The sequence below is a fragment of the Pipistrellus kuhlii genome, unplaced genomic scaffold (assembly GCF_014108245.1).
Source record: "Pipistrellus kuhlii isolate mPipKuh1 unplaced genomic scaffold, mPipKuh1.p scaffold_m20_p_2, whole genome shotgun sequence".
NCBI lineage: Eukaryota > Metazoa > Chordata > Mammalia > Chiroptera > Vespertilionidae > Pipistrellus > Pipistrellus kuhlii.
This window is the reverse complement of record NW_023425515.1, coordinates 160111117-160133351: the sequence shown is the minus strand read 5'-3', so window position 1 is coordinate 160133351 and position 22235 is coordinate 160111117. Positions and strand designations below refer to the sequence as shown.

General features: G+C 48.8%; 1 protein-coding gene across 6 annotated transcripts in view; it reads left to right on the top strand.

Moving 5' to 3' along the window:
* MKNK1 (MAPK interacting serine/threonine kinase 1) overlaps nt 1–16813 on the top strand; it is a 37907-nt gene extending 21094 nt beyond the window's left edge. For 5 of the 6 annotated variants that reach the window (XM_036444889.2, XM_045584568.1, XM_036444886.1 and 2 more), the window contains exons 4-12: nt 980–1059; nt 2610–2683; nt 4949–5053; nt 8565–8620; nt 10415–10510; nt 12063–12257; nt 12894–13058; nt 14138–14181; nt 15478–16813. In XM_036444889.2, the coding sequence (XP_036300782.1) occupies nt 980–1059; nt 2610–2683; nt 4949–5053; nt 8565–8620; nt 10415–10510; nt 12063–12257; nt 12894–13058; nt 14138–14181; nt 15478–15715 (1053 nt within the window). In that variant the 3' untranslated portion in view covers nt 15716–16813. Of the gene's footprint in view, nt 1–979; nt 1060–2609; nt 2684–4948; nt 5054–8564; nt 8621–10414; nt 10511–12062; nt 12258–12893; nt 13059–14137; nt 14182–14941; nt 15165–15477 lie in introns of all 6 variants that reach the window. The other variant, XR_006742182.1, reaches the window with a different exon arrangement.
* The last annotated feature ends 5422 nt before the right edge of the window (nt 16814–22235 follow it).

The following is a 22235-nucleotide window of genomic DNA, read 5'->3' as shown; positions in this document are numbered from 1 at the left end:
GGACTTATTTAGAAAATTGCATTGGTCATGGATGTGTGTGCTACAACATATTGGAGAAGTTTGTGGTGTTCTACTCAGCATCCATGGAATGAAGGAACAGGATGTCATCATCAGCTGCCCGCTCATCATGTGGGACTGTGAAGCAGAGTGAGCTCTGCAGAGCTGCAGTTTGGGACTCTGGATGGGTCCGAAGACATGTTCAGAGTCAGCCACTCCCTGTGTAAACTACCTGCTCATCTGTTGGCTCACGCATCCCTTCAGTCAGTACTTGCCAAGCGTCTCCAAATACACGTGAGGAGAAGAGCATCCCACAGTATCATATAAGGCCTCTGGGTTTTCTTGAGAGAAGATGTATAGGATACAGGCAGATATATAGGCTAGCAAGGGCTTCGGAGGCAGCTCTAGGCTTGAATTCCAGCCCTGCCACCTCTCAGAGCTGTGGGCACAATGTTTTACTTCTTTCTGTCATTTGGGATTTTGTTGTAAGAGTTAAGAGATTATGTACCCAAATGACTTTTTATCAAAGGTAAGTTCTCAGATGAACTGCAGAGCTGGCATTGACCTGGGCCCTTCGTTGCCCCTTGCTCTTCCTCCAGCACTAGGAGATCCTTCATTAAAGTTTATAAATTCTTACCGGAAAAGCAAAAAGAGATATCCTTGGAATAAGAGCTGGATAGAGATAGCTCTTTGTCTTGCTGGCTGCCTCAGTCTCCCCTAGGCAGCTGGGGACAGCCCTCAGAGGCTTCTGTGGAGTTGTGCTTGGCCAGAGTCAAACAGCCCAGCCAGGCTGGAAAGCCCTCGGGCCAGTCTGCAGCTTTGCTGGCAAGGCCACAGGGCCTATACTGCCAAGTCCTACTCCAGACTTGTGCTTGTAACTGACTTGGGCTAAATTTGGCCATCTGTTCTGCCAGAGGGGCTCCTGCTGAGTGGTGTTTTGAGTTCAGGTGTGAGTATTTGACAGATGTTGTTCTTCCCATAGATCATTGAAAAACAAGCAGGGCACAGTCGGAGTAGGGTATTTCGAGAGGTGGAGACGCTGTATCAGTGTCAAGGAAACAAGTGAGTATAGTGTTGGGCTTGTTGCTGCTTCTCTGGGGGGATGTGTGACCGCAGAAAAGGGTTCTTTCTTACCACTCCTGACCTGAGCTCACTCCCTCCCCCCCCACAACTGCATATGGCTCCTTTTGTCTTCCAACGTTTAGAAAAAAATAGAGAGAATAAATAACAACAGCAAAGAAGCTATCTCCTGTTTAGGCTGAAATGCTATAAATATCAGCAATTAGGCCAATTAGACGAGTGAGCAATCTGAATTAGTGCCTGGGACAAAAATCGAGTTTTATTTCTTTCAAGTGCCTGTGGAAACTAAGCTGCCTAGTGGAAACTTTTAGGAACCTGCTGTGATTAATGGATGAGGATGATGAGAACTATTAAGAATATTTGCTGTTTTCTGTTTGTATGGTAGTTACATATATGCAGCTAATACCGAGGGTCGTGAAACCCGGTCTAAACCTCTGTGCTTGACAGCTGAGCCAAGGTGCTCTCCAACCCTGTCTGAGCCTGCTCACCCTCAGCCCCAAATGAATGGCTCTCCCGCCGTGGCTTTAAATCAGGGTCACCTCCAAGACTTCGCTTTCCCCTTTCTTTCTCTTCACGGTAGGGTCAGCAGGGAGCCAATGGCCCGGTATTGATGGCTTTGTCATTAAGCTTGGAGGATGGGGGCTGCTGTTGATTTAACTCCAGGCACTGCCTCTACAATCTTCTTTCACATTAGGCCATTTTGGCCATCTTATTTGGACGCCTTCACACTAGTAAAAGCCTGGTGTCTCCCAAAGTGGTCAGCATTTTTTTATGAGGGACAGATTTTTTATTTTCAGCCTGCAGCTTCTGAGTTCAGCATTAGAGACTCTACTTGGTTTATTTCGTTCTTTAAAGGGGGGAAAAAAAGCCCCAACACCTTCAATATCCAGGCTGGTGGCTTCCCTACTGAGTTACAAGACGACCTTGTTGGCGGAGCACAGTAATGCTCAGGCAGACAGGAGTGCTCACCGGGGAAGGCCACAAGTGCTACGGTGGCCGGGAACACGGTGTTTCATTAAGCAGCGCTTAGCAGTTAGGGTCTAGTGGTGCCTCCGTTAGGCCCCAAGTCTATTTGACAGATGTTTCCATTTTCTCCAGGCAATGTAAATACTGCCCCGTGATTTATGGGCAAGAGGGAGGGCAAGTAATTATTTGCTGCTTGCCTCCAGGACACACACCTACTATTCAGTGTTATTAGCCGCAATTGCTTCCAGTCGGCTGCAGATTTTATTCAGTTTAATGTGACCAGGACTTTTTTATAACTCTACCTAGTGGGTTTTAGGGTTGGGGTTTGACAGCACAGACTTCGTGAAAACACCAGAGACTAAACATTATGGAAAGATAAGGTGACCTGAGCCTTGCTAACACCATTGGCTGCTTCTCAAACACGGGTCTTTAATAAGCATTCTGATTTCAGGTTGATTTCTGCCCTGTTACAGGGTGTTGTATATATTTTTTCATTGTATATTTGTAAATGGACTTTAATATATAATACCATTTTTTCCTTTTCCTCCTATTTTTCCCTACTTAAGGAACATTTTGGAGCTGATTGAATTCTTTGAAGATGACACAAGGTTTTACTTGGTCTTTGAGAAATTGCAAGGAGGTACTTACTGTTGAGTATGTGTTTGGACTTCTGATTAAGACCCAGGGTGGTGATCATCCATCATGAATCCCAGAGACTTCTAAAACGAGTCAAGCTAATAAAAAGGATGAAGGACTTAAAACTGCCCTTGATTTGGGAGAAGGGAGGCCGGAGGGAAGGATGATAATTAGCATTTTGCAGAGCCTAGAATGTCACCTGTGTGGGCATTCTATAAATGCCTTCTCATTATAATAGGGCTCATAAATAGATATATGTAGTCATCAATTTATCAATCCATGATTTGACACATTCACTATTTAACAGAATTAATTGTGGGTGGAAGCTCCTACATACATTGTGAAGTCCAGAAAGGCTCACCAGGGGAGAGGAGGGTTCCATTGTTTAGGATACAGACCAAGGATAGAGAAGAGGCCCAAGAATGTGCCAACCTTCAGTTAGAATGATGCTGTTCTTGACTACCACCACTACTGCCATCATCTATACACACAGTCACCGGCATGCATGCTGAAGTTGCTTTTCAGAGAAAGAGAAGCGCTTGACCTCCCCATCACTTACCCAACCTTGGACACATTTGCAAGGTGAAGGTTAGGGAGGGTGTCTGGCACTGAGTAGAGGACTATGTGGAGGGGTTTGATGGTTAAAAGACCGTGCTTTAGAAACCAGCCAAGCTAAGTTTCAGTCTAGCTCCATCACTTACCTTGGGCAAGCCACTTAACCTTCCAAAACAGTATTCTTTCTTCTGTAAAATAGGGATAATGACAGCACCCACCTCTTTGGGATGCTGTGAAGGTTAAATGAGATGATTCATGTGAAATGCTTAGCTCAGCACCTGGTAGGTACTAACGGTTTAATAATTATCAGCAGTTAATTTTATTAAAACAATTGGCTATGATGGGGGCTAGCTGAGAAGTATGTTACACTCCACCTTCCTTTTTAACAAGTTTGGAAACAAGAGACTCCACTGCAGCAAGGAAAACATGAGATCTAGCCAGGAGCTGGTTTTCTTGGAATGTTTCCTAACATGTTAAGATCCCTTGATTGTTTCATCTGGCAAGTGAAAGATCTTTAATCTCATGTCCGTGCCAAAAACAGAATAAGTAAACATGTACCACTTTTAGGACAACACCTTCAGTCCAGAAATACTGGCTTCCAGTAGTGAGCATAAACCACATTGGAGCCAAGCTATATGTATATGCTAGTGCCTGTATCTGCCCCGCCCCACCCAACAGCACTAGGACTTTGAATTACATGATTTAATACTCGATGCCGCCGGGGTCATCTGTACATATCACTCAGAGTGCAACTCTACTGAGATCAGACCCAATGGGTAAAGAGTGTGATTGGCTCAGGGTAACCCATCTGCCCAGCATTTGGGCTACAGGTCTTCCTGAGGGGAAGTCTGCACAGGTTCTGGGGCCAGACTTACTGGGCTTAAGTCCTGATGCTACCACTTATTGGTGTATGATCTCGAACAAATTGCTTAACCATTCTTGTGTTTAGGTTTCCTATCTATAAAATGGGGATAACTGTATTTTATATATTTTGTACAGTTGTGGTGAGGCTAAGGTAATCTATTTAAAGAGCATTACACAGTGCTTGGCACATAGCAACTACTCAATAAGTGTTAGCCAACAAAATTTACTTGGTCTTTGAGAAATTGCAAGGAGGTACTTTGCTATTAAGTATATGTTTAGACTTCTAATTAAGGCCTGAGGTAATGATCGTCCATCATGAAACTCAGAGACTTTTCAAACAAGTTGCCAATAAAATAATAATAATAATAATAATAATAATAATAAAGTTCAGGGGAAAGCAGTTTTTTTCTCTTTTTTTTTTTAGATCTTTGCATATCTGGTGAGGGTGTGGCATTTCTGTTTGTAGACTATGCTGTCCTTTGGATCTAAAATTAGAGGCAAAGGAGGAAAAATTCCTACAGAGAGGCCCCCTATCCCAGGTGGATTCACTTGTAGTTCTTTTTTATTCCAGAAGCCAAATGGCATTTACATATTTTGGTCATTTAAATAGTTGTTCTCACTCTCTTCTGTACTCATCATAGACAGATACAGAAGTTAGCAATCGGAACGGATTCTATTCAGTGCAGTTTTGTGCTAGTACTTCCTCTGTGCCAGGAACCACACTTGGTGCTAGACATTCAGCATTGAATAAGCCTATGTCCCCCACTCAAACCTGTGGACACTAGGCCTTTGACAGGTTGTACTCAGTAAAGCCTGAAAAGGCATTTCCCTATGTTCCTCTGCTTCCCAGGCTCCATCCTGGCCCACATCCAGAAGCGGAAGCACTTCAATGAGCGAGAGGCCAGCCGCGTGGTACAGGATGTGGCTGCTGCCCTTGACTTCCTGCACACCAAAGGTAAGCCGAGCCTTTGCTGTGGTGGTGGGTTGGGCTAGCCAGTCTCTAGGGACCAAGGGAGCAAGGCAGGCCAGGCAGAGGGGCTGGGCCAAGAGCTGGTGCAGCTGGCAGCCTACCCATGAGGGTGAGGGGGAAACCAGGTGCCTCCAGACTTCTGATGTGGGTGGTGGATAGATGAGGGCCTGTTCAGAATGATAAGGATTATGGAAGAAAGTAGGGAAGAGAACACTAAAATCATGTTGAATAGGTATATGTGGGTGTGTGGATGTGGATAATTTTCTTTCCCTTTTCAAATGAAGAATGCAAACCATGCATCATACCACCTCTCTAGTATAAATATGTGGGTGTTATTCCTTCTAGTCTTTTAAAATATACCACCTATATTGGCATGATAGTATATTTGTAATTTTATATCTTGTTCACAATAACTGGAAAATACATTTTTCTATTAACATGGTAAGTTTGAGGTATCTGTTGAACCTCACAGTGGTAAAAGGCAGGGCTGCTAGTGTTTGAATTACACTTTGGTTTACAATCCTTATTAGGATTAATTATCTAAGTTTTTTTTTTTTTTTTTTTTAGTAAATTAAATGTTTTTGAAAATTGGGTGTTTTTCCATTTCCATAAATATATTTAATTATAACATACATTTTTTAATTTGCCAAACTGCAGTGCCATAGAAATAATGAATTCTGGCTTTACCTTTTTACCAGCTAGAATAATGCCTACTCCACAGAATTATGGTGAGAATTAAAAGAGAATTGTATCACCAACAGTAGTTAACACTTAGATAGGACTTGTTATGTGCTGGGCACTATTTTAAGCCTTTCATCTGTACTTACATAATTGAGTGTGTCCTATGTGTGTCTACATATACAATATGGAGAATAGTGCCTGGCACATAGTACATGGTTCTTCAATAATATTATTTCCTCCATCCTTATCCCCCACTAGGCAGAAAGCATTGTTATTCCTAATATTCCCTTAAAGCCGTGGTCGGCAAACTGCGGCTCGCAAGCCACATGTGGCTCTTTGGCCCCTTGAGTGTGGCTCTTCCACAAAATACCACGGCCTGGGCAAGTCTATTTTGAAGAAGTGGCGTTAGAAGAAGTTTAAGGTTTTTTTTTGTTTTTGTTTTTTAATATATTTTATTGATTTTTTACAGAGAGAAAGGGAGAGAGACAGAGAGCCAGAAACGTCGATGAGAGAGAAACATCAACCAGCCGCCTCCTACACATCCCCTACCGGAGATGTGCCCGCAGCCAACGTACATGCCCTTAACCCAAATCGAACCCGGCACCTTTCAGTCCACAGACCGACGCTCTACCACTGAGCCAAACCGGTTTCGGCAGAAGAAGTTTAAGTTTAAAAAATTTGGCTCTCAAAAGAATTTCAATTGTTGTACTGCTGATATTTGGTTCTGTTGACTAATGAGTTTGCTGACCACTGCCTTAAAGCATTCTACCTGATGGGAATAATTTGTGACTTTGCTCTGCTCCCTTCACTTCTGTGGATGTGGGCCAGCTTGGCTGTGAGTGCGCAGGACCACTGTAGGCATCCTGCTCACGCACCCCACCTTGTGCTGGCAGCAGAGTGCAGGCTGGTGCGGAGGTTCTGGTTCGTTGATTCTACTCCACTTCCTCCAGTGGCTGGGGGAGATCTGCACCCAGGCCACACCATGTTGGGGGCCTGACTTGTACATGGGATGAAAATTCCTAGAAGGGGGGGAGAGGGGGGCCTGTGCTTTCCGCAGCATGATGAATGGCAGTGGTTCTGTTTCTGAAAGCTGGGATGCATGTAGGTAACACCTGCCTGACAGAGATTTACAACTGCTCCCCAAGCTGCCTCCATAGATTGCAAAACTGGGTCACGCTTTTTACAAGATCCATACCTTAGAGGGGAGTAAAGGGGCTTTTATTATTTATTTATTTATTTATTTATTTTTTACAAAAATGCACTAAAGGGAACAGAGGCTTGTGGTGTCTGAAGAGTTCTGAAATGCTTGTTAGCATCTAGCTGGCCAGCTGCCCATGTGCCTAGAAGTTGGAGGGAATGAAAAACGATTTCCAGCTGAACTTGGCTGTTTTCTAAATAACTTCACACCGGGAAGATGAATTGAACAAGAATGGGTCATCCCGGAAACAAGCTCCATGCTCTTAAATACTGGACACACTGCAGCTTAACCTCTGGGAAATGAGCTGGAGTAGCTGGATGGCTGGTACGCTCACAGAGGCAGACCTATTATTACACATGGCCCTCAGTTCTCAGGCTGGGGAACGCTGCGGCCATCAGCACCTATTTGGAGAGCAAGGCTCCATGCGTGGCTCATGATCCTTCTGTGGGAGCACTTGCTGTAATGGAAAATATCTTTCACTTTTAGTGAGGAGAGCTGCAGCCCGACTCAATTTGTGCAGCCTGGACTGGGTTGCTCTGGGTTCTCATTCAATTAGGTGACTGATGAAGTCATTGAGCCTGCTGGAGCTTGGGTCTTTCCTTTCATGAAGAGCCTCCGGTGGGCTGGGCCTCTGTCACCTGCCAGGGAGTCTGAGAGATGGATGACCCAGGGAGTTTCAGTAAAGCGGACTCTGCTTCTTCCTGTTACCCTACAATCCTCTGCTGCTCTCCAGTCCTTCCAAGTAGTAGCTGTTAGGCATTGGCTCAGCCTTGCAGCCCTCCTGTCTCTGCCTCATACATACATTCTGCAGGAGGAAAGAGAGGGGGGAGGTTTCTGGGTCTACCACTAGAATTCCTTAGCCCTCCCTGTGAGATGGTTCTTTGTCCCTGTCTTTGGTTAAAGGTGGTTTCCTCCTAGGTGCCTTCTTGGCCCAGTCAATAGACTTTAACCCCTCATGTGCTCAGCTACCATCTGCAGTCTCCTTTAGGAGGGCTGGCTGAAAAGCAGGGGGGAAGAGGCTTATCTGAAGAACACTCATAGGCCCAATCAGGCCTGCCATGCTCTGGCAGGACTGTCTTGGATATGCGGAGCAGGAGAGAAGGGAATTGGGCAAGCTTTGGGAGATTGTTCACTAACACTTGATCCTCTGAACATTAAGGAGGTCCCACTGAAGGGATCTTTTTTTTAAATCGGCCACACAAGAAGAAATGAGGTAGAGTAGTCTCAGCCCCCAGAGATGCTCTTAAACAAGGCACTCATTATTTCTGCATTGCTGTTCCAAACATGGCTGTTTGCAGAGCTCTTTGCTCTGCGTCGTGTTGGGCTTCTTATTCCTGGTTGTCCCCACAGTGCTGAGAGGTAGGCTGGCTGGGATTGATTTAGCCCTTCTCATCCTGCCCGACTTCTAAAGCTTCTGCTTCAAACCGACTTGCAGACTCAACGGTGCTTTTGGTTTGTCTCTGGTTACTTCTGCCTCCTGCAGCTCGTTGACTTTTTAATGTACCATAATTGGGAATTAATCTGCGAACAGCAGCATTTGGAAAAAATTAATTGTGTGTGGAATGTTTGATAATTATGTGCATATGTTAACCATTTCCTTGCTCTTTGTCATTTCAGGCATTGCTCACCGAGATCTGAAGCCAGAAAATATATTGTGTGAATCTTCAGAAAAGGTACTTAGGATGTTACAGTGTTTACACTGATGTGGGGGAGCCATCTTGCTTTCAATTTTGATTAGCAGTTTCCAGGCTTATTCCTTGTCCCTTCTTTGCTGTTTCAGCAATGTGATTGGCTTTAATCCTGAGAGTTTGTAAAATATAGGAGACCTACCAAAAATGAATGTTTTCTAGTCCAATGGACATACCTTTAGAGCAGTTGATGGGAGTCATAAACAATAACTTAATCTTACATGAAGCAAATCTCTGCCTATAAATATTGTTCCTATCATGGTATAGATGTCACTAGAGGTGATAATTAGGAAGCAGGTTCTTTTTTTTAAAAAATATATTTTTTTATTTATATCTTACAGAGAGGAAGGGAGAGGGATAGAAACATCGATGAGAGAGAAACATCGATCAGCTGCCTCCTGCACACTACCCACTGGGGATGTGCCCGCAACCAAGGTACATGCCCTTGACTGGAATTGAACCTAGAACCCTTAAGTCCGCAGGCCGATGCTCTATCCACTGAGCCAAACCAGTCAGGGCAGGAAGCAGGTTCTTGAAAAGAGTTTCTGTTTCTTTTTTTTGTTGCCCATTAGAAAGTAAACATTTATACCTGTTGTTGAACAAATGCCATCTATTTTAAACTTTCTGTCAACTCAATTTACTAGTAAATGGAAGTGTTTGCATTTCCATAAGCATGTATGAATTTGACAGATTCTGTGTTTGCTACGAAGGGATTAGGCCCTGATGGTTTCGATGGCCCACATTTATAGTTCTCTCTGTGTGTATGTGTGTGTATGCATGAACACATGTGTCTTGGTCTGAATTAAGGGATAGCTCATACATGAGGAATGGCTGAGTAAACACTTAGTACTTACAACTTTTGTGGGGAATAATAATGTTTTAGCTCCAATACGATCTTGTGTCTTCCTGTCAGTGACTCTGGCATTGATATAATTTATCATTATTATCATTATGATTATTAATAATTGTTATAGTTAACATTTGTGTGCTTACAGTGTGCCAGCACTGTGTGGATATACTAAATATTTTTTTTAACTATTTTATATTTATAAAATCTCATGAGATAGATTGAAAGGGGATGGAGGGGAAAATGAAGAGAGGGAGGAAAGAAGGAAAGGAGCAATTGGGACTTGTCCAGGCTCCCCCAGGAGGTAAATGTGTGATCTGAGACTCCCAGAACCAGCACATTTGATTCTGTGCTGCTTCCACCACACAGACCATTCTCCTGTGTGCACACAAACCACCCTCCTGCGTGGCTCCAGAGATGACTGTCTCAGGCCAGCCATCGTGGTTTGCTCTGGCCTGAAGGAGGACTTACAGTGCTTAAACCGACAAAGTCCCAAGCAAGCAAAGACAAGTTGGTCACCCTAAGCCACCTGAGATGGTCAAGGGTTATTTTACTCATAATTCCTTTGCCCTCCACCGAATGGTCTGCAAGGAGTGTGTCAGGAATACATACTGACTTCTCTGACTTTTTGTTCGTCAGCAGGATTCCATAGGTTTGCTTCTTGTCTTATACTCAATTCATAGTAGCCTGACCATGCTGTGCAGGCATTTTCTCTTAGTCAGGAAATAGGCAAGGGCATGGGGAAGAGGACACCGTAGGATGAATCCTCAGGTGATGCCCAATTAACCCGAGGAGAGTAAGCATGACTTGACAGGTAAAGCTGGGCTGCAGGGTGGCAGCCACATAACTGTGCACCCACATAGTCACGTTGGTCTCGTCACGGCCATTGGTTTCTTATATTTATAACCTTCACGCTCTGTTTTCCTTTTTAGGTGTCTCCAGTGAAAATCTGTGACTTTGACTTGGGCAGTGGGGTGAAATTGAATAACTCCTGCACCCCCATAACTACACCAGAGCTGACCACTCCGGTATGTATCACTGGGCACTCTGTGCCACCTCCTTCTGAGCTTCTGTACATTTGGAGTGCCCCTGACCCAGAGCTCTGGAGTCCAGAACAGGGGGCTAAGGAAGGAAAGCGAGCATGTCTGTACCTCTTCCTGCTGCCTGCGTTGTCACCTGGCTCACTGCTTGTCCTGATGCCGTCCTCCCTGCCCAGTGCTTAACTGCTAATGAAACTGACATTAGAGCTTTTAGCTTGGGGTGGGTCCTCTGCCAATGAGGAGACAAATTACATCTATAAGAATAGGCTGAGCCCTGGATCCCGGCCCAGGTAAAGACAGACACCACCCCCAGGCCAGCCCTTTGGCTCTCTCAATGAAAGCTCTGAGAGTCCCCTTCCTTCTGCCAAAGTCGTGGCGCATCACCTAGCGATGGTGGATGGGGAGTGTGGCTTCTCTGTGGCAAGAGCTGAGGTCCCGGGCTCTCTGCATGCAGGCTCACACGGCTAAGTTGTTCTGTTGCTTCTCTCACTTCACACTTCATGCCCAGATGGTGCTGCTGGGAGCTACTTCTTCCCACAACATCTCTGTACATACTCGATATTCTGTAATTATAATCCTTTGGAGATTTGCTTGCTTGTAAATGAATTTTCCTAATAATCTTTATTAAAGACATGCATTTGACTATGCCCATGTCTTATTCTGAGCAACATTATTAGCAATGTTTGTTTATTAGCTTTTACAACACTGAACTACTTTGTTCTCAAAGGCATTAACTCTAATTGCCAATAACAGAGAAAATGTCCTTTTTTCACTTACCATCTTGCCATCAAATTAGAATGTGTATTGGAGGTGTTTGGGGGGGGGGGGGAGGTTTCCTGGTGAACCTGAAATAATGAAGAGGGGGACAAAAAGCATTATTTATTTTTATCAGCAGTTTCTATGCAGGGATGTGAGGAAGGAATCCTGGTTCCAGGCTTTGCCACTGATGTGCTTAAACAACTTCCTGTCACATTGTAAGGCTTGGTTTTTTCCATCTGTAAATGGGAGAAGCAGGGAGACTGGATTTGTTCTAAGAGTTCTCCTAGCTATGATGGTCTCTTAATTCTAAATCCTTGGGCATGCTTGCTCTGAGCTTGCAGGGAAGCTAGGCAGGACTTCGCTTGTAAGAAATTCTTGCTGCATGGAATCGATCTCCACAGATCTCCCCCAGAGCCGTGCATTGAAGCACCTGCTTATTAAGTGACTGGATACAGAGAGCTGAGGCAGGGAGCGATTCCTGGAGCTTCTTGGCCAGGGGTCTCTGCTTGCTGGAGAAGGAACAGAAAAGATAAGGTGACCTGGAACTGGTCACATGGATCACGGGGATGATAGGACTCAGTTTCCCAATGTTCAGTTGGCCTAGCTTTTCTAAGTGCGTTGGTGGCATCAGGCGAGCTCTCTGGCTGGCTTTCCTCACAGATCTGCAGCTCCCTCCTTTTGCTCAAGTCCCATTACATTCTGCTCTTTGCCATCCCCTCTCCCTGTGACTAAGCCTCTTTCTTCTCTGTCACTTCCCTCTCCCCAACCCTGGCCCCCACAGTGTGGCTCTGCAGAATACATGGCCCCGGAGGTGGTGGAGGTCTTCACGGACGAGGCCACGTTTTATGACAAGCGCTGTGACCTGTGGAGCCTGGGCGTGGTCCTCTACATCATGCTGAGTGGCTACCCCCCCTTTGTAGGTCACTGTGGGGCCGACTGTGGCTGGGACCGGGGAGAGGTCTGCAGGGTGTGCCAGGTGAGTGCAGTCCCAGGACCCACTGCAGAGCGGGGTTGGGGGCCCGCAGGGTTGCGGGATGCCAAGTGAGACTGGGTTTGGGGATTGCTCCTGATCTGGAAAGGGGTACATAGTGCCCCTGCCCTCTTTTGTCCAAGGGCATCCACCAGGTGAAATAGAGATACCTGGGCAGTTAGCCCAGCCAATTAGAGAAGATCATACCTCAGCTGAGTCTGCAAGGAAAGCTAGTATGTGTGGCCTCAGGGGAAAGGGGGCAAGATATACAAGTAGAAGAACAGCACAAGCAAAGACACGGAGGTTTACAAAGACACAGAGGCTTGAATGTGTAGAGGGAAGACAGTAGCATGTAAGGCAGATTGTGGTGAGAGATGAAAACTTAGAGGTTGCCAGGAGCCCATTCCTGGAGGACCCTGTGTTAAGGGCCAGGGGATCCAGGCTTTGTTCTATGGTTGATATTTCTCACACATCACCCACCAGCCTGCCAAGTAGCATAGCCATCTGCCTGCCAAGGGCATTCTGTGTCATTTGATGATTTAGGGGAGAGGATAGGGAGTCTGTGGCTTCAACTGAAGTCAGTTGCGCACAAAGTGATCAGGCCTGGCCTGTATCACCTCAAGAGGAATCTTCTTCACCTAGAACAAGCTGTTTGAGAGCATCCAGGAAGGAAAGTATGAATTTCCTGACAAGGACTGGGCACACATCTCCAGTGAGGCCAAAGACCTCATCTCCAAGCTCCTGGTTCGAGATGCGAAGCAGAGACTGAGCGCCGCCCAAGTTCTGCAGCACCCATGGGTGCAGGGGGTGAGTGACCCAGGGAGGGGCATCGTGCCACCTCCTCAGGCTGCAGTGTGGCCACAAGGAAGCTCTCAAACTTCAGCTGGAGGGAGACTGTACAGCAGTTTCAATTCCTGTGCACACAGCATGAACTGATTCCTAACCCAGCCCCAGACTGAGTCCCACCCGAACTGGTCATACACTTGGTCACAGACTGAGGCCCACGCTGGCCCATGCTTCCCTGGAACAAACAGAGGCCTTTGGGGAATTCGGCAGAGGCATCCAGCCCAGGAAGCAGCGTGGTGTAATGGGTGCCTACAGTGCCACCCCCTTGTACGAAGACCACTAGCTGAGAGCACTCAGGAGCAGGGCCTTGCTGCCTGCTTGCTATGGCTGCATGAGGGGCACATATGGTCCCTTTGAGATCCTGGGGTCTGGGTGCATCTTTTCCAAAGGCAAATGGTGACATTTTCACCAAACTATCCAAAGTTTCTACTAGAAATCATTTTTAACCATCCTTAGTTATTGATGGGGCCTGACTTCTGTCCTCCTCCCAGAGGTCTGCCAGACCTCCTGGGAGTCATTATATCTCGGCCTCAGTGGCTCCGACAGCCCCATGTTACAGGTGGGACCCAATCCCAGTGTCTCTCAGTGGCTAATTCCCAGCCACTCAGGAGTTGCTGTGTTTACTGAGTACTCGCCACATCAGACACTTGCAATAGTGGAATGAGTTAGACCCAGTCCCTGTCTTCATGTTCCAGTGGGGAGAGGGAAACAGGGGATTGAATGGCAGGGCAGTGTGGCAGACACTTGGGGCACCAGTGGACAATGACCCACCTCTGCTTAGGACAGGCCGTGGCAGGGAAGGGGGAATGTCTCACAGGGGAAGGGGCTTAAAGCTGGGCCTTGGAAAATGGTGAGGACTTTGCCAGACAAAGAGGGCTCTCCATGCAGAGGCCACTGAGCTGCGGGCTGTTCCCTGCTTGTTCTCTCCTTGGCAGGCCTGGCCAAGTCCCTGTGCTGGGCCAGAGCCTGTGGAAACATGGGTGGGGCAGCTTTTGAAGGAGGGAGCAGCACTTACCCACAATCTATCCTTCCCATTCTAGCAAGCTCCAGAAAGGGGACTCCCCACGCCGCAAGTCCTCCAGAGGTAAATGCTCCCACACACTCAACACTCTTCCTTCTTTGGCTTTGACTTCCTCATGCTCTCAGCCACATGGGATGGAGGTGGGGGTGGGGAGCCCATCGCTAGGCTCAGGCATCCACCTGAAGAGGCTCCTGGCCTGCCTTCTCCCTACTTCTCTTCCTTTCTTTACCCCCAGCAGTAAATGTCTCACCCCTTCTCTTCCTCCACCCGGATGGCTCCCCCAGTCCTCCAGCATAGCTCCTCCCTGTGCTGTGCAGGAGAAAACCCTGTTTTGCATAAACAAACACTTGAACCCTAACTAGAAATCACCATTTGCAGCCCCTAAAGCAGACCTTATCTGTGGGTTATTACAAGGTTTCCTTCTGCCACACGTGGTTTGGTGAAAGTAGCAGGAATCTGGATACTGTAAGGCAGTAGGATTGATTGTGATATAAATACTACTAGACAGTAATAATGGCCATGTATAATAAATACCACATGCCAGATGTGGTACAAAGAGAGGTATTCCTATTATCCCATCTTATAGTTTAGAAAACTAAGGCATAGAAAGATGAAGTTAACTTATCGAAGGCCTTGGGAGTTCAACTTTGAACCCGGATCTGTTTGATGTTAGTGCCTTTTAACACATAATCACATTCTTGGTGAGCACTGCCCTGTTCCCAAAGGGCCAGGGATAAAGCATTGTGGGAATCCCTCCAGGAACCAACCTCGCTGCCAGTTTCTGGGAGTTTCACAGGGAAGTCTTACACTTTTATATTCTCAGTTCCCTTGAGCTAGAATGTACTGCCCAGCTTGTCCTACCTGATTCTTTGGAGCTGTATCCAGATGCTCTGAGGCCCCAAACCTCAGATCCACTTTAGCAGTTTCATTCAGCACACCCCAAGTGCCTGTATGTGCCAGCCCTGAGCTGGCTGCTAGGGACAGACACAAAGGGCCAGGCCCTGCTCTTGGAGTTCCCTGCCCTGACGGGAGAAGGATACACATGGGTGGATTCCATGTGCCCAGCCCTCACTGGGAGAGCTCTGTGCACAGCTGTGGAGGAGGGTGTGTGGAAAGAATGGGGCATTTGTCCCTCAAGTCCAAGGACGGTAATTGAGACTTAAAGCCATTCCAGCCTCAGTGAAGTCAGATTCCAGACCATGTAAGAACGATTTTGCAGAAAGCAGTCTTATGCCCGCTCAGGAAAACCCGGTAGAAGTGTGGACTTCAGCAGTGGGCGGGGATGTCAGGGAGCTGGCCTGGCTGAGGCCATTGAGTCCTGCCTCCCTCGTTTCTCTGCTTTTCCTTCTGTCCCTGCAGAAATAGCAGCACAATGGACTTGACGCTCTTTGCAGCCGAGGCCATCGCCCTTAACCGCCAGCTGTCTCAGCACGAGGAGAATGAACTGGCAGAGGAGTCCAAGGCCCTGGCCGAAGGCCTCTGCTCCGTGAGGCTTTCTCCACCCTCCAAGTCACGCCTGGCCCGGCGGAGAGCCCTGACCCAGGCAGGCCGAAGTACGGACGAGGGGCCATGCCCCACCCCCACAGCTCTCAACTGACTCCAGTCACACCTTCAGACCTTAGGCCTGTCCAGGTGTTGCCTCATGGAAACCTGTGAGGCCAAAGTCTGCAGAGTCCACTGAGGGACCTGCTGTGGGGCTGGAGCCACTTTCTCATCCACAGAGGCCCTGAGGTTCCCACCCAACCCCCCATCTTCCCCAGAGACCTCAAGGAAAAGGCTTTTTCCAAAGGGGTTGTCTTTGAAAAGGAAAGCAATCACTTGTCACTTTGCATAATCGCCTGAGGCAGGAACATCTCTGCTGGGCTCCAGCCCACCTGCTCACCCGCCTGCAGATCCTGGATCAGCCTGCCAGCCGCTCTCCAGAATGGGCAGCGTGGCGGCTGGGGCTGCAGCCTTCAGGGAGGCAGTCTCAAGAAACATCAGTTGACAGAGGCCCTTCCCTCCCTGCGCAGTCACCCCCCACTCTGTCTGTCCTTCCACCTTCCTCTGTCCTCCGGATGTCCTCCCCCTGGGCTGAGCAAAGCCGTCCTCTCAATTCAGGGAAGGGCAGAGAGGCTCTGCATCCCGGAGCCAGATCAGTCTTCCAGTCTGTAGCACAGAGAAGCACATAATCTTTCTTTGCCGTGACCGAAATGTGTCCCTCATTTATCATCCTCTTCCTTGTTTGGGATTGCTGCTAAAGTCAGTATTATTTCATTTTTAAAAAGTTTTTTTTTTTTTTTAACCTTGTCTTCCAGTAAAGATGGGAGTTAAAACTCCCACTTGCAAGCCCATGGACTAACTAGAGTACGCGGGGGCTCTTCTTTTCCTGAATGCCCATGCGTGTGAAAGGTTTTAACCAGCTGTTTTCTATTATTTTAATTGGTTTTAAGTGACTTAGAGTCCAAGTCTGCTGCTGCCTCTCAGGCCTGATGTGGAAGGTAGCACAGGTCTGGGGCCTGAGGCAGCCCAGCTGCCCGGTCTGAGTGATGTGGTGCTTGCTGCCTGCCAGGGAGTGTGAAGGTGAACCTGGCATCAGATGAGCTGAGCTGCTGAGTTAACTAAAGAAAGTTGATATGCATATCTCAGGCAGACATTTATACTACACCATGATGCTGTTATACATTGTGCTTGTTTGAATAAAACTTTTAAATTGAAGCTGTGGCCTTCCTGGTAATCCTTTCTTCACCTGCAAACCTGAGGAGGAGAACGGACTGCATTGGATTCACAAAACAAGGTGAAGGAGACACGATTGCTTTTCCTTTTCAGGTGAGGAAATGAGGGTCATCAAACATTTGTCCATCTCCTAGTCTGTGCCATGACCCAGCAATGAGTAAGAAATAGCCTCTGTCTTTCAGGGTCTCCCCATCAAGGAAAAGGTGCTGTTGGCAGGCTGGCTTCAAAGCATGCTTTCACCGATGCACCCTCCACACAGCTCGGCCCACCTCCCGGGTGGGAGCAAAGTTCCCCTCTGTCTAAAGCAGCCCTTCTTGAAGACCCATTGTGTGCCGAGTTGGCAACCAAGAAAAATGGCGCCTCCCATCCACAGCCTGCGTGTTCACCACGCAGAGGGCTCTTGTGTGCGTGTCCCCTGTAATCTCAGAGCCAGGCTGGAAAGGACTAAGGCAGGGCCTTTATAAGTCCCCAAGGAGGTGACAGGAGGGAGAGCTGAGTGTCAGGACAGTGGACTGGCAGAGTAGAGCTGGAGTGGGGACTAGGGGCTCTTCACTAGGGCAGCTGTGGTGATGGGCCCAGCCACAGCTGCCCTGTCCTGTGAGTGCCTCCAAGGGATGACAACACATCTACTGGCAGTCTTCTCTCTGCAGGACCATCACCACCTTCACATCCCATCTCCATCTGCTCAGAGTAGGTTGGGCTAAGAAATCAGGCTGCACCATCTGAGTCTTTTCGCTCCAAGTCTCCCAATGCCTCAGGATTCAGGGTCAGGGTATGAGTTTTGTTTCTGGACTCCAGCCCCAACCTGGTCAGTCCTTCAGGTTGGCCCAGCAGGGAGGTGACTTCCAGGGGTTTCCTGGATCACACACTCCCTGCGCCCAGCCCCACCCTGCCCTGCACGCAGCTCCAGCTGGTCCCTCCTGCTGCTGAGCTTGTGCCCAAGCTGTACCCTCACCACCCACCTCCCACCCCAGACCACCTGCTGGCCCCCCATCCTCCACTCCTCTCTGTAAATGCTACTGTGCCTACTCTGGTTTGCTAACTTTAATGTGCAAGTTCTCTCTGAGAAGCTTAAGGCATTATCACATTTAATTCTCACAGTAGTCCTATTCGGAAAGGTACTATTATTTTACCCTACTTATGAAAAACCAAGCAGAAAAAGGGAAAATATCGCTTTCCCAGGGCTGTACAGCTAAGAAGGTGGAACTGGAATTCTTTCCAGAGAGACTTGGGACCCAGAACTGGGCTGCAGGGTTCAATCCCAGCTCTGCCACTTACTAGCTTTAGGTCTTGGGTAAGTTGTTTCATTTCTGAGGGTCTCAGTTTCTTTCACCAAAAATTGGGCAGGCTGTTGTGAATTACAAATTAACAAATGTAGAGCATTTAGGCCATTTCGGGCACACACAGAAAATGCTAGTACTCAACAATTGTTAGCTATGATCGTTTTGGTTATTATTATTATTATTACCTCTGGTTGCAAAATTACTCAGCTGGGTCCCAGGGACGGAGACGAGCTTCCCCCCCTTCCTAGGCTGTGGGTGGAGCTGGGTCTGGGCTTTCCACCTGAGCCGGGTAACCTGCCCTTTAGGGGATCCTCTGCTGACAGGCTGCTCTTCCCCTCTGAGGTTCCTGTTCCCAAGGGGCAGCGGCAGGTGACAAGGCCCTGAATTCTAGTCCTTCCTCTGCCTCTGTTCACCAAGCAACTAGGAAGGTTGCTAGGCAACCATAGGAAGGGCTTTACTCTTTCTGAGGACCAGGCCATGTGCCTGGCTCTGCTGGCAGAGGCAGATGTGGCAGGCACACTGGGGGAGGCTTTGAGGCCTAAAACTATGGCAGCTGGTTCCCAGGCTCTAGGATTCACACTTAGGTTGGACCTTAGGAGAGAGCTGGTTCCAGACAGTGGCGTGTGCCAGACCTCAGGCCTCAGCATAAGGTTAGGCCAAGGCTCAGCATAGGCCCGATTTCCTAGCCCAAACCACTCCTGTATGAGCTCCATCTGGGGCCCGGGCACAGGGACCAGTTGTTTCTCTCGCCAGGTCCCCACCTGCCTGAGCTCTAGGGCCCTCCTCCCTCCCTCTTGGCTGCCCCTCACCTAACTCAGCTCCAAGAATAGCAATGCCTGGGTCCTGTGCCAACTGTTCCAGCTACTTAGGTCTGGAAGAAATGGAGGAGCAAGGTTCCCTCATGGCTGGCACTGTCGTTGCCATGGTAGCTGTTGCCTTGGAAGCTGCTTCCCAACTTCAGCTTCCAAACAGCCCGGAAAGCTGCCCGTCCCCCAGGGGAACAGTGAATTAATCATGCTCTTTTCCAGGGTCCTCACCCCTCCAGGAAAATAAACAGAACTAAACGAAACCCGGGCATTTTTGCCCACTCTTCCCACCCCTACACCACCTTTGGGTCTGGAAGGGAAGTTCAAGGCAGGCTCCCTCCAGGGCTTGTCTCACCAGAAGACTGTGATGGAACTGAGTGGTGACCCATGGCCTCACCACACCGAATGTGGGTCTCGAGGACCCAGGCTTCAGGGAAGAGGGCTCTGAAGCTTGTGGGGTGGGGCATGGTGAGTGGTCCGGCTCTAGTGCCTTGCACTTCCATGTTACTTACCTGTTGTAGTAAGCATATTGTCCAAGGACAGATATGCATTTCAGAGATGATACAGCCTGTTTGGAGATGAGAACTGGCAAGCCTTCCTCTCTACATGTGTAATCAATGGAGGAGCAGGCATCAGAAAAGTCCCTTAATGACGCTCTTCTGTGATGAGGGGAAAGGTGCAGGCTGGACTGATCTTTCAGCTTACAAACCCTAAAAGAGCTCACAGTGCCTCTTTCTGCAGCCCTAATAGGGAAGCTGAGGAAAGGTATATGTTTTTTCTATGGGAAATGCTGACCCTTGAGAAATGGGATTTGAGTTGGGGACAGACATGTAACAAAACTCAATGAAAAACACCTAGAAGCTGTCTTCAAAGCAGCCAGCATCTTTTGGTAGGTCTGGATCTCAGAGCGTTACTAAAGGGAAACATCCATTTGTTGTTCCACGTATTCATGCATTCATTAGTTAATTCTTGGATGTGCCCTGACCAGGAGTCAACCCCACAGTCTTGGTGTATCGAGATGATGCGCTCACCAACTGAGCTACTGGCCAGGGCTCTCTGTGATGTCGGAACTGATAATGGCTCAGTGTGTCTCTCCTCCATATTTCCTCCTCCTGTCTGGGCCCTGAGGGATTTAAAAACTCTAATTTGTTATTTGGTCTCCAGTGTTTAGAGGTCAGAATGTTCTGGAATCGGAAACTCGTGACGCACAGGCATCCCTGTCTTCAGCCTCTGCCATCCCCCTTCCCATTCACAAGATGAGCAAAGCAGGACTTAGGCAGAGGCGTGGCTGGCCCACGTCCCACAATTCCAGATGGGAGACATGGCCTCAGAGCCCCTGTCTTGCTGATGGACCTGGCAGCTCCCCTCAGCCTTACAGCATGAGGGGAGCCAGCACAGGTCCTGCCCATCGGGGCTATGCAAACACATTATGGAGGCGAGGGCTCTGTGGAGGATGTTCAGATTCCCAATGCTCCTCATCTCAGGAACGTTTTCATGGACAATTATTTTGCGGCTCCTTCTGAAACTAGTCAGTGGGGGATCAATTACGTGTAACAGAAACATGGTCTGTCATTTGATGCCTAATTAGAGGAATAATCAGACCTCGTCCTGGTGAGAGGCACAGGGGATACTGGCAGTAATGGCTGAGGCTGAGCAATGTCCACCTCCAGGGGCTTTCTCCCTGTGAGCCAGGATCATGGCCCAGGGAGCCCATGGGTGCTCTGCAGGCACCTCTCCTCTCTACACCAATTTGAGTTCATACCTGTCCCCACCCAGGCCTCTCTCCATCATCTCTCGAGCATGCCTTCCCGGGGCTGTAGCTCAGTCAGGTGACTCTGGCCTTCTTAAGCCCCCCACCCCCACCAAGGAGAGCCCGTGTTAGAGACAGAGGTCCTATAGTGCCCTCAGCCCTCCTCTATGCCCACTTGAGGTGGTTGTGAGGGTCCATGCCTTCCCTGAGCTCTGGTGTCCTCTGGCTGTGGCATTCTGTGGAGCTCATTCTCTGCAACTGCCCTCAAGGGCTCACAGGCTGCAGAGGGTCACAGAGAGAATGAGGACTGATGGTGGGCACTTTGGGACATGGCAGCAGTGACAGGCAGCCCATCCACTCAGGCAGTGTCAGAAATGGCTTCATAGAGTGGGGGCTGGCTGAGCAGGGTCCCTAAGGATGAGGAGGTATTCACTAGACTGCAGGAGCCAGGCGGATACTCAGCAGGAGGGCAGCCGAGGAGAAGGGAAGGGACTAGGGCCGGAGGCAGCCTTGGAGACAGAGACCATGGGCCCAGCTGTGGTAGACTACAAGTGTGGTGGGAGAGATGGGAAGAGAAACCAGTGGGCTGGGATGAAACCTGGGTACTATGCCCAGGTATGTAGGTCCAAGGCTAAGGTTAGGGCCATATTCTGGGACCAGGGAGCCTCTGGTCCATATAGGGCCACAGAATACCATCCATGATGAGGGCTAGAACTGGAGTGGGGTAGGGGTGACAGGGCTGGGCTGCCTGGGCTGGGTGAGCGCTGCCTGACCTCAAATTGGTGGATCCTGCCAGTAGGTCAGATAGGCTGGACAGAGGAACTCGGGCCAGAGGTCGGATGGCGCCATCCATGTCCCAGTCTCCTGACTCAGGCCACGGACACTAGCCCCCTCCTGAGCTGATTCCAATCCAAATTCCTCTCCCAGCCCTAGCCCCCGGGGCCCCCACCACAGCTGTCCCCTGTCAGCTCCCGGCCAGGGTTCCCAGGAGGCTAGAAGGGCTCACTCTCTCAGCCCACTGAAAACTAAAGGGGAGTGAGTACCAAGCCTAATTGAGGAGAAGGGGAAGGGGGGGGGGATAAGCTAGGACTCCTCAGGCCTGCCTACAACCAGAGGTTGCAGGATGGGGTGGAGGGGGGAAGGGAGGGAGGGCAGGCATACAGAGTGGGTTGGAAGGGACACTTCTCCTCCTCCTTCTGTCCTAGTTGCTGTTCCTGTCTCTTGAGTCTCCTCCAGGTCTCCTTCCCTCGCTCTGTCTCTGAGTCCCAAACACACCTCCAAGCCAAAGGGACAGCAGAGTGAGCCCTGAGTTTGTGGCCAGGGAGTCTCCTCACACCCCTGACTCCTGAATCCCACATGAAGCCAGTAGCTCATCCTGCCCTGTCAGGGACCAGCAGTGGAACCTGGGCTGACTGCCCTAGAGGCCACTGGGACCCAGGCAGCAGCTCACATTGCAACCTCATGAATAACTCAGCACCTCCCTGCTGCCTGCATCTCAGAGGAACCTGGCCCCTGGACCCACCCCCTCCCTACTTCTTTAAACTTTAATGGGCCAAGGCTCAG